The sequence below is a fragment of the Podarcis tiliguerta genome, assembly GCF_965153285.1.
Source record: "Podarcis tiliguerta genome assembly, chromosome: 2".
Taxonomy (NCBI): Eukaryota; Metazoa; Chordata; class Lepidosauria; order Squamata; family Lacertidae; genus Podarcis; species Podarcis tiliguerta.
In genome coordinates, this window is record NC_139535.1 from 20,352,237 (window position 1) to 20,364,701 (window position 12,465).

Here is a 12,465-nt window from a genome sequence, read left to right on the forward strand (position 1 = left end):
GTTGCAGCCTTAAGGGCTGTTTTTCTTGCTTAATGCTCTCTTGCATACCCAAATGTTTTGCAAATTGTGGAAGTCTTGGACACTGGCAGCTTGCAAAACGAGTACACACCTTTCCGTTCACTATCTCCTCCACTCTCTCCAAATATTTACAAGAGAAAGGACTCTCTCTCCCCCCCTGCTCCATCTTTGTTCCTATCCTTGTGATCATGGACAGGTGTCTCCAGTGACCATGTACACCAGGGGTCAGCAGACTTCTTCAGCAGGGGGCCGGTCCACTGTCCGTCAGACCTTGTGGGTGGCTGGACTATATTTGGGGGGGGGGGGGATGAACAAATTCCTATGCCCCACAAACAACCCAGAGATGCATTTTAAATAAAAGCACACATTCTACTCATGTAAAAACACCAGGCTTGCCCCACAAATAACCCAGAGATGCATTTTAAGTTAAAGGACACATTCTGATTCCCAGACTGTCTGCGGGCCGGATTTAGAAGGCGATTGGGCTGAATCCGGCCCCCGGGCCTTAGTTTGCCTACCCATGATGTATACGATTTCAGTAAATTTAGTTAGGGAATAATTGTACAACAGTTACATTTCAAGTAATACTGCTGGTGATACTTGGAGGTGCTGTTTTTGAGGAGGCTCTCCCTTAAAGGAGAGGCAGCTTGCCACTAATTGTGGTTGATTGTGTCTGACATTATTCTCTTATCTCTCGTGTGGCAACATGCAGCAGCGCACCAACCTATTACTGCTGCTAATTATTGTCCTTCTGTGGTGGAAAGAACAGGTCTTGAGGCTCAACAGTTGCCTTTCTTTGGTCTAGATAAAAGCTACCTTACAGCACCACTGTTCTAATAATAAGTTCAGTTAGGGGAAGAGCAGATTAGAACTCATAGCAATGATTCATCAACTCCTCTTGCTGTAAATCTTCTTACTGGGTTATTACGGCAATTGGATGTTCAGCCAGCTTAGGCTGGTTTAGTGACTTCCATCTTAAATTATTAGTTCAGTTTGCATCGCTGTTTATATGTAGCTCTCTCTTCCATAAAGAAACAAGCCATGATAAGTGATTAAAAATTAAGTCTTTAGAATATAGATAATAGTACCAATGCTGGTTTTGGATGAGTGTGAAAAATATATTTGGTGCAGTGAAATCCTTCATTGAGCCAACTTGTGTTGAAGCGTGCAGAGCAGACTCTTAAGAGCCAGTGTAATGTAGTGGTTAAGAGCAGTAGTCTCGTAATCTGGTGAACCGGGTTCGCTTCCCCGCTCCTCCACATGCAGCTGCTGGGTGACCTTGGGCTAGTCACACTTCTCTGAAGTCTCTCAGCCCCACTCACCTCACAGAGTGTTTGTTGTGGGGGGAGGAAGGGAAAGGAGAATGTTAGCCGCTTTGAGACTCCTTCGGGTAGTGATAAAGCGGGATATCAAATCCAAACTCTTCTTCTTCTTAACTTACACAGAATTTTTCACAAGGTAGAATATACAATTGCAAATTACCAAACGGAAGAATTGAAGAGCTTGAAAGCTGGCACATTTATTTCACCAGCAGTGGCTTTTTGCAGTGATATTTGCCCCTTATTCCCACTCTAACCTCCACCTGCAAATTAGTTCTGTAGAAAGTGACATAGTTTAGAAAGCTTCCTATGATAAAACTTGCAAGGGTTTGTCTTTAGTGGCTGAGTTCAGACTTTTTTGGCCTCTAAATACCTTTCCTCTCTGCACAGAATCCTACAATACCTAATTCAGTGAATCAAGGCTGAACTTAAGGTGGAAGGCACAATGGCCAACTTGCTGTGAAGAAAGGCCTAAGAATTGCCTGTCTCTTTAATTAGGCAATATATCAAGCACGTTCATCTATCTTCCCCACTTACTTAGCAACCTCCCTCTCATGTTTCAAGCCTTCTCCAGCTATGCAGATTTGGTTGTCAGCCAGGAGTAAATAGGGAACCTTTCCCTGTTTTCGCCACTTCCACTTTCCTGGATTGCTGAAATTGCCAGGAAATTTCCACACACAGAGGCATGTCCCAAGCGTCTAAACTCTGCCTCTGTAGATATGTGCCCCTTGTCACAGGCTCATGCTTTGACAGAAGGATCCACCTCCAGTCAACCTCTCCCCTCGTTCTATAGGGTTAAAAATGAGGACTATTCCCCGTGTATTTATCATTTGCCGAATGTCATGGGCGTGTTGCACTTCACTTTCACCTTCCAAAATTCCACACAACCTGAAGCACTAAATTCTGCAAGGTCATGTCCTTGGAATAAAATCATTAGGCCAATGGAATCTAGGCCAACGACATTGTTTAGTCTCAAAAGAAGTCTCCACAGTGAGTCAGGCTGAGACCATAATGAGGCATTTTTTTAATTTGCAAACTATTAAAATAGTATATAATGAAAGGGACTTGTGGGGAAGGAATGGGGGCCTTTATGAAATTTCTGGTGGGAGAGTGGGTGCACCCAATCCGTGGAGTTCCAGAGGGGGTGGTCTATTGTTGGTTGTTGTTTTTTTGGTAGAAAATGCATTTTTTAAAGCTTATACCTGCAGTTTTGAAGCTCAGAATATCCTTTTGACAGTGAAAGCTGGGATTCTCAATAATTTAATGCAGCAGTTGCTGGTGAGGGAAGCCTTGCTATTTGTCTGTAGAGAGCTGGGGTTGGGAACCTGATCCACAGAACTAATTGGGCCTGCCAAACCTCCCCATTTGGTCCGCAGGTCCACTTCAGTCAACCCACACCCCCCCTGCGCTACATCCGATTTCATACAGCACGTCAGGTGTGGGGCAGGTGAAGACCTGACCTGAGCCAAAGGGGAGGGTTTCAGGGGATGCCAGCCCTCAGATCCCTGTGCAAATGTTACACAGACCTCTTTCCTGCATGCATTGATAAAGAGGCGACATGGCACCTGTTGCTGCAGGCCAGGCAACCTCAGCAATTGACAATTTCATAAGCCTTATTTGGCTTGTTACCTTCCTCTGCGTGTTGCTGCCGTTGCCTTCCTCTTGGTTGTGTGCAAGTTCCTTATCCAGGCAGCAGGACTGTGGTGATTAAAAAACAAGACGTAAGCTTTAACCTGTGGAGGATCTATTCCAAAGTGAGGAGGAGCAGAGAGGTACATTGTGCAGGTGCAGTGAGCAGCTGCTCATTGGCAAAGCAACACACCTCTTCTATGTTTCTTTGATCACTAGAGCCTTTCCCCGGCCTGGCGCTGGTAGAGCCCAATTGGCAGAGGGAGTCGGAGGAGGGTAAGTCGCAGGGGTGCATGACTTCAGGGTGCAAAAGTACTGAGCCACCTTATTTATCCTTGATGCGCCTGTCTGCACTGTGTGGCTGCCCCACTCCTTTTCAGACCTGAGGGTTGCTTCTTTAACAAGCGATCTTAACAAAGCTGTGTCAATCTAACAGCCTAACAAGCTGCCAAGGTAGCGCGACAAAAGTAGAGGGACCTTGACTGCTGTAAAGAACAAAAGGAGGGAATGACCTTGACGCTGGCCCATTTGAGGCATGAGAAGCAGATGGTAAGATCAGCCCTTCGCCAGCAGAGGGCATGGCAGTTATGTCACAGGAGAGCATCAGCTGCCTCAAGCATGTCTCTGTCCTTCTGTTCCCATGGAAGTGGTGGGTGTTCGGCCACATTCCTCTCCGCTTTTGAGTGGGGAGTGCAGGAGAGCTCAAGAATTGCCAGACAGGGTCATGCCAGTGAGCCTGCCAGCTCAGCACCCTGTCATCCTGAGAACCACCATGGACATTCGCAAGGGAGGAGGGCACCTGCATCTCACAACATGCCCCAAGTGAGGATTCTTGGAAGAGAACAGACTCTCCTCCAAGGAAGGTGTTGCTCCTCAAGACACCCAGAACCAGCATGGATAATCAGGCCTAAGGGGAGGGAGTCTGGTCCTTAGTTCAAGGCCTGTGTGTGGAAGCCCATCCCTGCTGAGACAACTTTATTGAAACTCATTTATAAGCCACCTCTCCCTATGTGAACCACCCTGAGAACTTTTTGTTTGGTATAAATAAATAATAACTGACAGCTGCCATAGGGTAGGTTGCAGCCAGGGCAGATTACAAATGGGGCATCCGTCTCATTAATTTCCAGCATCTCATCCTCACGTATGTGAAATATATATAGCACTTTATAGAGTGTTCATAGTGATTCACATACATGTTTTCCATAACCCTCATAAGTGTCCTGCACAGTGTTAGCTTTTCCTGTGCTACATACCTGAGGTTGAGAGATAATGGCTTACCTAGGACCACCTGGTCACTTCATGGCTGAGGTGAACTGTGAACAGCTTAATGGACTCGCAGCTTATGCTTAAGTTACTGTATTCCACCAGCTCCTAATACAATGCTGTAACACACTGTTTTTCAGTACTGAGAATGTACCTTTGGCTGCGATGGCTTGTTGCCCCTGTTGAATATCCTCCACATTTTCATGTGGTCTGTTTAAGAAGAGTTTTGGTAGCCGTCTTCCTACCATCCTGCGTGGCCACGATTTCTGCGTTGGTTATGATGCCGTAGGAGTGCTGCAAACTTACACTCTGTTACTAACTCTGCTTCAAGTCCCGGACTCTCACATTCATGAGCTAACAGGTCACTCTGACATTTGCACTTCTGGATCAGCAAGTGAGAGACTGACATCTCCACTAACCCTTTTGTTTCCTAGACCTGCTGCTGGACTGGAAGCAGAACGCTCATGAAATCATTGTGAAGCTGAACTTGGGCGGCGGAGTCCTGAAGGGAGAGGAAGCGGATACATCTTTCACAGACACCAGTTGTGTTGTCAAGTTACCTGGTGTGTGATGCAGACATTCTTTCTTTTTCCTGTAGCTCTTAGTTGGCTGGGCATCTCTCTCTCCCTCTTTCTGTTTGCTCCTTTTCTTTTGCTCTTGGTGAACAGTAGCAGCAGTTGCCCTCTCTAAAGCAAAACTCCAAGCAGGGCCAAACTGGGAAGGGAAGAATCAGTGAACAAGAATAGCAGCCTACTTGTCCTTAGTCTATACATGCAGGGACTTCAGGCTTCAGCCCTACCAGGAGTCAGAAGACCATAGCCTCTGTTTATGGGTAAAGAGTGACTGGGCATGTGTATTCTCTGAGGAATCTTGAGTTTAACAAGCAAGCAATCTGCTAAGAGAACCATTTGAGCACCTCCAGGAAGGGACATTGAGTCCTCCTCTCGGGGGACATTATCTGGTTCATAGCTCGATGGTGAGTGAAGGTAACTGATGCCTAGAGTAATGTATCCTTCCTGCAGGGTAGTTCATGATGACGGAACTGAGGAAGGAACCCTGCATGTGGCTAGAAGAACTGCTTCTTTGCAGGGTGGGGTCAATGGGAACAGTTTAGGGATTTTTTTGTTTTTGTTTTGTAACGCTTTGGGCTTCATTTAGCATCTGCTTCAGCACTGAATGCCACAGTCTTTAAAACCCCTAACTCCCAAGCTTGAGGGCTTCTTAGTGGAATGATAGCAAATTAAGGGGAATGAGTCTTCTTCCCTCAGAGGCCCAAGAAGTTGCAGATAAAGAGTCAACAGGGAACTTACGTTGTTCTGATAGAATCATAGAATCATAGAGTTGGAAGAGACCACAAGGGTCATCGAGTCCAACCCCCTGCCAAGCAGGAAACACCATCAGAGCACTCCTGACATATGGTTGTCAAGCCTCTGCTTAAAGACCTCCAAAGAAGGAGACTCCACCACACTCCTTGGCAGCAAATTCCACTGTCGAACAGCTCTTACTGTCAGGAAGTTCTTCCTAATGTTTAGGTGGAATCTTCTTTCTTGTAGTTTGGATCCATTGCTCCGTGTCCGCTTCTCTGGAGCAGCAGAAAACAACCTTTCTCCCTCCTCTATGTGACATCCTTTTATATATTTGAACATGGCTATCATATCACCCCTTAACCTCCTCTTCTCCAGGCTAAACATGCCCAGCTCCCTTAGCCGATCCTCATAAGGCATTGTTTCCAGGCCTTTGACCATTTTGGTTGCCCTCCTCTGTACACGTTCTAGTTTGTCAGTGTCCTTCTTGAACTGTGGTGCCCAGAACTGGACACAGTACTCCAGGTGAGGTCTGACCAGAGCAGAATACAGTGGCACTATAACTTCCCTTGATCTAGATGCTATACTCCTATTGATGCAGCCCAGAATTGCATTGGCTTTTTTAGCTGCCGCGTCACACTGTTGGCTCATGTTAAGTTTGTGGTCAACCAAGACTCCTAGATCCTTTTCACATGTACTGCTCTCAAGCCAGGTGTCACCCATCTTGTATTTGTGCCTCTCATTTTTTTTGCCCAAGTGCAATACTTTACATTTCTCCCTGTTAAAATTCATCTTGTTTGTTTTGGCCCAGTTCTCTAATCTGTCAAGGTCGTTTTGAAGTGTGATCCTGTCTTCTGGGGTGTTAGCCACCCCTCCCAGTTTGGTGTCATCTGCAAATTTGATCAGGATGCCCTTGAGTCCATCATCCAAGTCGTTGATAAAGATGTTGAATAAGACCGGGCCCAAGACAGAACCCTGTGGCACCCCACTAGTCACTCTTCTCCAGGATGAAGAGGAACCATTGATGAGCACCCTTTGGGTCCGGTCAGTCAGCCAGTTACAAATCCACTGAGTGGTAGTATAGTCAAGACCGCATTTTACCAGCTTCTTTACAAGAATATCATGGGGCACCTTGTCAAATGCCTTGCTGAAATCAAGGTAGACTACATCCACTGCGTTCCCTTCATCTACCAGGCTTGTAATTCTGTCAAAAAATGAGATCAGGTTAGTCTGACATGACTTATTTTTCAGAAATCCATGCTGACTATTGGTGATCACAGCATTCCTTTCTAGGTGCTCACAGATTGTTTGCTTAATGATCTGCTCCAGAATCTTCCCTGGTATTGATGTTAGACTGACTGGGCGGTAATTATTTGGGTCCTCTCTTTTCCCCTTTTTGAAAATAGGGACAACATTTGCCCTCCTCCAGTCTGCCGGGACTTCGCCTGTTCTCCAGGAATTCTCAAAGATGACTGCCAGTGGTTCTGAGATCACATCTGCCAGTTCTTTTAATACTCTTGGATGCAGTTCATCTGGCCCTGGAGACTTGAATACATCTAAACTAGCCAAGTATTCTTGTACTATCTCCTTAGTTATTCTGGGCTGTGTTTCCTCTGCTGAATCATTTCCTCCAAATTCTTCAGGTCGGGCATTGTTTTCTTTATCGGAGAAGACTGAGGCAAAGAAGGCATTGAGGAGTTCAGCCCTTTCTGTGTCCCCTGTTTGCACTTCACCATCTTCTCCTCTGAGTGACCCCACTGTTTCTTTGTTCTTCCTTTTGCTACGAACATACCCATAGAAGCCTTTTTTGTTGCTTTTAACCTCTCTAGCAAGCCTGAGTTCATTCTGTGCTTTAGCTTTTCTGACTTTGTGTCTACACGTGCTGGCTATTTGTTTGAATTCCTCTTTGGTGGTTTCCCCCCTTTTCCATTTTTTGTACACATCCTTTTTTAATCTTAACTCAGTTAAAAGTTCTTTAGATAGCCACCCTGGCTTCTTTAGGCACCTTCCATGTTTCCGTCTCATTGGTATTGCCTGAAGTTGTGCTTTTACTATCTCCCTCTTAACAAACTCCCAGCCATCATGAACTCCCTTTCCATTTAGTATTACTGTCCATGGGATCTCACCCAGCACTTCCCTAAGTTTTATGAAGTCGGCTTTCTTAAAGTCAAGAAATTGAGTCCTAGTATGCTTGGCTGCTCCTTTCCGTTGTATAGTAAACTCCCTTCCTTTTGCATGCTTGGCCATCTGTTCCAGGAAGGCATCATCTATGTCCTCCGTTTGGCTTGGGGATCTATAGTAAACTCCCACAATGAGGTCACTATTATTCTTCTCTCCCTTAATTTTGACCCAAATGCTCTCACTTTGGCTTTGAGGTTCTAAATCTTGGATCTCTTCACAGGTATACACATCCCTGACATATAACGCCACTCCTCCTCCTTTCTTGTCTGGTCTGTTTCTCTGAAATAGATTGTATCCCTCCATTTTTACCTTCCAATCGTGGGACTTATCCCACCAGGTTTCAGTGATGCCTATTATGTCATATTTAGTTTGCTGTACCAAGAGCTCAAGCTCATCTTGTTTATTTCCCATGCTTTGTGCATTAGTGTACAGACATTGAAGTCCATTAGTCATTCCCCCGTGTCTCTTATTTAAGGATTTTTTCCTCCCACCACTAGGTCTGCTTGCTGTTTGCTCCATTTGGTCTATGACATTTGGATGATCATCTTCATCAATTAATAGACTCCTTCCTTCAGGAGCACTGTCTCCCTCCCCCACATTAGTCAGTTTAAAGCCCTCCTGATGAGGTTTCTTAGTTTTTTGGCAAAAACATTCCTCCCAACCGTTGTGAGGTGCAGCCCATCGCTTGCCAGAAGTCCATCCTCAAGAAACTGCAGTCCGTGATCTAAGAATCCAAACCGTTCCTGTTTACACCATTTGCGAAGCCAGCTGTTTACTTCCACTATTTTCCTCTCTCTCCCTGGGCCACGTCGTTCAACTGGGAGGACAGATGAGATGACGATTTGTGCATTTAATTGCTTCAATTTCCTGCCCAGAGCCTCGTAGTCTCTTTTGATCTTCTGAAGGCTATTGCTTGCAGTGTCATTGGTTCCCACATGAACCAATTGTGCAGTGGAGATCAAAACGTGGCATTTATTGTTGGATCCAGCAGTTTGTATAGGACCTTGAGAGACTTATGTTTTCATTTTAAAAAATCTTATGTCCCAGAGCTGCAGAAACAGGCCTGAGAACATGTTGTTAAGTATTTTTTGTTGTGTGTGTTTTGTAAATGCTCAAGACACAGCAAGCAGTAAACGTCTGGGTCAAGAGATGCCAGCTCTCAGGGAATAGATTTCACTTGGCATAGTTATTTGCTATTCTCTATGGCTCTCAGCTCGCTTCTTCAGGCTTGACCATGAGTCCCAGCCCTTCTTTTTCAATTCCTTGGGGGGGGAAAAGGACAACATAAGTCTTTTTTTAAAAGTTACTGTGTGAAACATTATTCACCCCAATGCAAAATGTTGTAGAACTGTAAATTTTTTAAAAACAAAAACAAAGAAACCTTTTCTCTTGAGACTAGCGCAGCACTATCCTGGTTAAGTCAGCACAGGTGTGCTTCTGTTTTCATCCAGTTGTGGCTTGGGAAAAACATTGTGAACATACGAAGTTGCCTTGCACTATATGAGACCATCTAGCCCAGGCATAGGCAAACCCCTGCCCTCCGGATGTTTTGGGACTACAACTCCCATCATCCCTAGCTAACAGGACCAGTGGTCAGGGATGATGGGAATTGTAGTCCCAAGCAGCTGGAGGGCCGGAGTTTGCCTATGCCTGATCTCGCCCAATACTATCTTGTGATGACTAGCAGTGGCTTCCCAAGGGTTTGGACAGAGGCTATTCCTGATCTCTTGAAGGGCGTTCACTAGAGAAGTCAGAGGTTGCACCTAGGACCTTCTGCCTTCAATGCACTATTTTCTGTTGCCTCTCTGTTGTCTTATTGGCGGGAGTGGGGGAGTGGGGAGTGAAATGCAGCCGAAAGACTGTTGTATGTGCCGTATCTCCACCCCCACCCTTAGATGGCCGTGAGTGGAGCTGCCAGTTATTTGCAGAGATTGAGAGCTCCTGCAGCAAAGTCCAGTACAAGAAGGGCAATATCCTACAGCTGGTGCTACAAAAGAAGATCCCGTTGCACACTTGGGCTTCACTTTTGGTAAGATTCCGCCTTATTCTGAACATGCAGGTGGGGTTTTGTTCCGTAGCTCAGCCTTTTCTGAAACCAGCAAGGATAGGTAGAATGAGAGCCGGACTACCTTTTCATAGAATCTTAAGAGTTGGAAGGGACCCCGGAGGGTTGGCTCGGCAGTGATACACTGCAGGGAGCCAAAACAGCTGCTGTGACTCTGGGCAAACAGTCCCCAACCTGTTACCCATGGCCAGCCTAAATCTGTTTCCTGTAAGCAAAGGGGCCACATTTATTATTATTTTTATTACTTACTAAACACATTTATCACCTGCCCTTTACCAAAGGTTCTAGGTGGCCTACCTCATAATACAACAGTAAGATACATACATAAATAATGTATCACTAAAACAGTACAGCTGGTAAAATCCTTAACAGTAATCAAACATTTCCAAAAGTGTGGCCAAAACCTTGCGCCTTGGTGTGTCTTCTTAATACCTGCCAAGCTGGGGCTAGGTGCACATCCAGAGGCAGGGAGTTCCACAGTCACATGTCAGTTCCCGTGGCACCAAGCAGGGGATCCTCATTGCCACCCCCTGGACATGCCTCTGTAGGTAGAGATGGAACCACTGCAACACAGTGCCTCCAGCTCCTGACTCCTTGGAGTCCTGAAGAATACCATGGTCAAAAGAGACCAAGTGGTAAAGAAAAATTAACAGAGTTGCACCCGCACCCTCAACACTTTTCTAACAACCAGAGTGACTAATGCTGTTTCAGTCCCAATCCCAGGCCTGAAACCAGATCGAAATGGCTCTAGGTAACCCATTTCTCCCAAGCATGCCTGCAGTTGAATCTCCCCACCCCTTTTGAGCAACTGGCCCCCAAAGGGGATATTTTCAACTGGGCAATAGCTATTCAATACTTAAGGAACTGGGGAGCTCCTCTTAAAGTGGCAGTGGTATACCTCCTCCTTAAGGGTAACGGACGCATCCATGCATTCCTCCCTGGCTATCTTTTATAAGCCATTACAGGGAAGGTGGAGAGAATAGCAGATCACTCAAACCCTTACAAGCACCCTGCCCCCATCATTGGGTTGCTGTAATTGAAATTGATCCGATACAATTGGACCAGGCAAAGCTCAGGACACCACCTCAGGATTTGCTCTGTGGTGTCCTGTTCTGTTCTGAGTGATGTTATCCTCAGAGCGCCTTTTCAAAAATGTCACAGCAGGCTTCCAATAACTCAAACAACTACAGGCCCCCCATTAATGGAATTGATCCAGCATGCAGAAAGAAGATCAAGTGTATGTCTGGCTGTATCCATTAAGCTCAGTCTGAAAGGAGCCTGCTCCTCTCCCTAACTCAATATAGTAATTTTTAGCCTTTAAAAAAAATGTTCCAGAAACGCTGCAAGGATGGCTCAAGGGAGCAGACGAAGAGGCCTGCGTGTAAGGAGAATGGCAAGGAAAAATCCCCTTCTGTGGTGGAGGTGCCTGAGGAGCCCCAGCCTGATAGCACAGCGGAGCCACCCAGGGGCAAACGGGAGCCCTCCAACCCAAAGCGAGGCTCTGGGAGGAACGAGGCTGCAGGAGGGAAGAGCCCAGCCAGTCCAGGACTGCCAGCTGGCCCTAGTGCCAAAAGGGCAGTGGGTGTCAAAACTAGCCTGTCCGAGGAGGAAGGAAACAGCTGCAGCTTGGGGAGCACAGGACTCGGTGGGAAAGCCGGCAACCCGAGAAACGACAAGGGAGCCCAAGGCGATGCCCCGCCAGACGTAAAGGTGAGAGGGGTGTGCGTGGCTCAAGCCTGGGAGCTGCTGCTTTTTTGTCGTTGAGCCCTATGGCAAAGGGAACAGGCTGCCTCCTTCCTCCCATCAAATGACTGTCAGTCAAAGAAAGGGCAGACTTGGCTCTGTGGTCTGTCCCTGTGGAGAGGAGACTCTGGGATGCTTATCAGAAATGCAGGTGTGCCATCCTTGCTTCCACTTACTGGAATTCTTCCTCGATTATTGCCAAAGGCCTTGTTCTGAAATTCACTGCATGGTCTAAACAATAGGTGCAGGTACACATGCCTGGAGTTCAGAACATAGAACTCCCAAGATACAAGGCTGGGCACACGCTAAGGCGTTTTGCCAACATGTCATACATCCCCTTGGCTCTTCCTTTGTGGGCACTGTTTGTGTGGCCAATGCCGTGTCCCTGGCAAACAGGTCGGCGCGGCCTGCTCAACTGTCCGACCTAGGTTCAGACACCCGCCTCCCTGGAGTAGGGAAGCCCTAGCTGAAGGCAGAGCGGAGGCCGAATCAGATGGGCCATCCAATGGCATTGGGGTGGTGCTTCTTCCCAGCAAACCACTTGGCCCCTCTCCCTGCCATGCAGCTGAATACTCTCAAGACTGCTTGGCCCCTCTGCAGCGTCAGGCTCCAAACCCTCTCCTCATTCTTCCTCCCCCTTAGACCAGTCCTGCCAAGATGTCTCCATGGAGTCTGTGACACTTGGCCCTTGTTTTGTGGCTTGCTATCCTCCTCACTTTTGAGAACAGGGATTTCACTTGAGCCTTCCAAGTTTTAACAGCTTTCCCACCCAAGAGGCTCACTTGTCCTGTTGCTGGAGGGGCTTGAAATGACCAAGTTTGCCTGTAGGTAAACTGAGCTGGTGCTTTCTCACCCTTTCTGATTGCTACAATTAACTAGATTAAGATGCAGTATTCCCTTGTTGTGGTGCAAGAGCTGTGGTGCAGCAATGGTTACGAGTACT

The 12,465-nt window shown here is 46.7% G+C and overlaps 1 protein-coding gene across 24 annotated transcripts in view; it reads left to right on the plus strand.

Annotated features, from left to right (window-relative positions):
• Positions 1 to 12,465, plus strand: part of USP19 (ubiquitin specific peptidase 19) — a 45,512-nt gene that overhangs the window by 8,068 nt on the left and 24,979 nt on the right. For 13 of the 24 annotated variants that reach the window (XM_083424631.1, XM_083424641.1, XM_083424628.1 and 10 more), the window contains exons 3-6: positions 3,186 to 3,242; positions 4,664 to 4,792; positions 9,610 to 9,743; positions 11,115 to 11,489. In XM_083424631.1, the coding sequence (XP_083280757.1) occupies positions 3,186 to 3,242; positions 4,664 to 4,792; positions 9,610 to 9,743; positions 11,115 to 11,489 (695 nt within the window). The remainder of the gene's footprint in view (positions 1 to 3,185; positions 3,243 to 4,663; positions 4,793 to 9,609; positions 9,744 to 11,114; positions 11,490 to 12,465) is intronic. The other 11 variants (XM_083424634.1, XM_083424633.1, XM_083424635.1 and 8 more) reach the window with 1 other exon arrangement.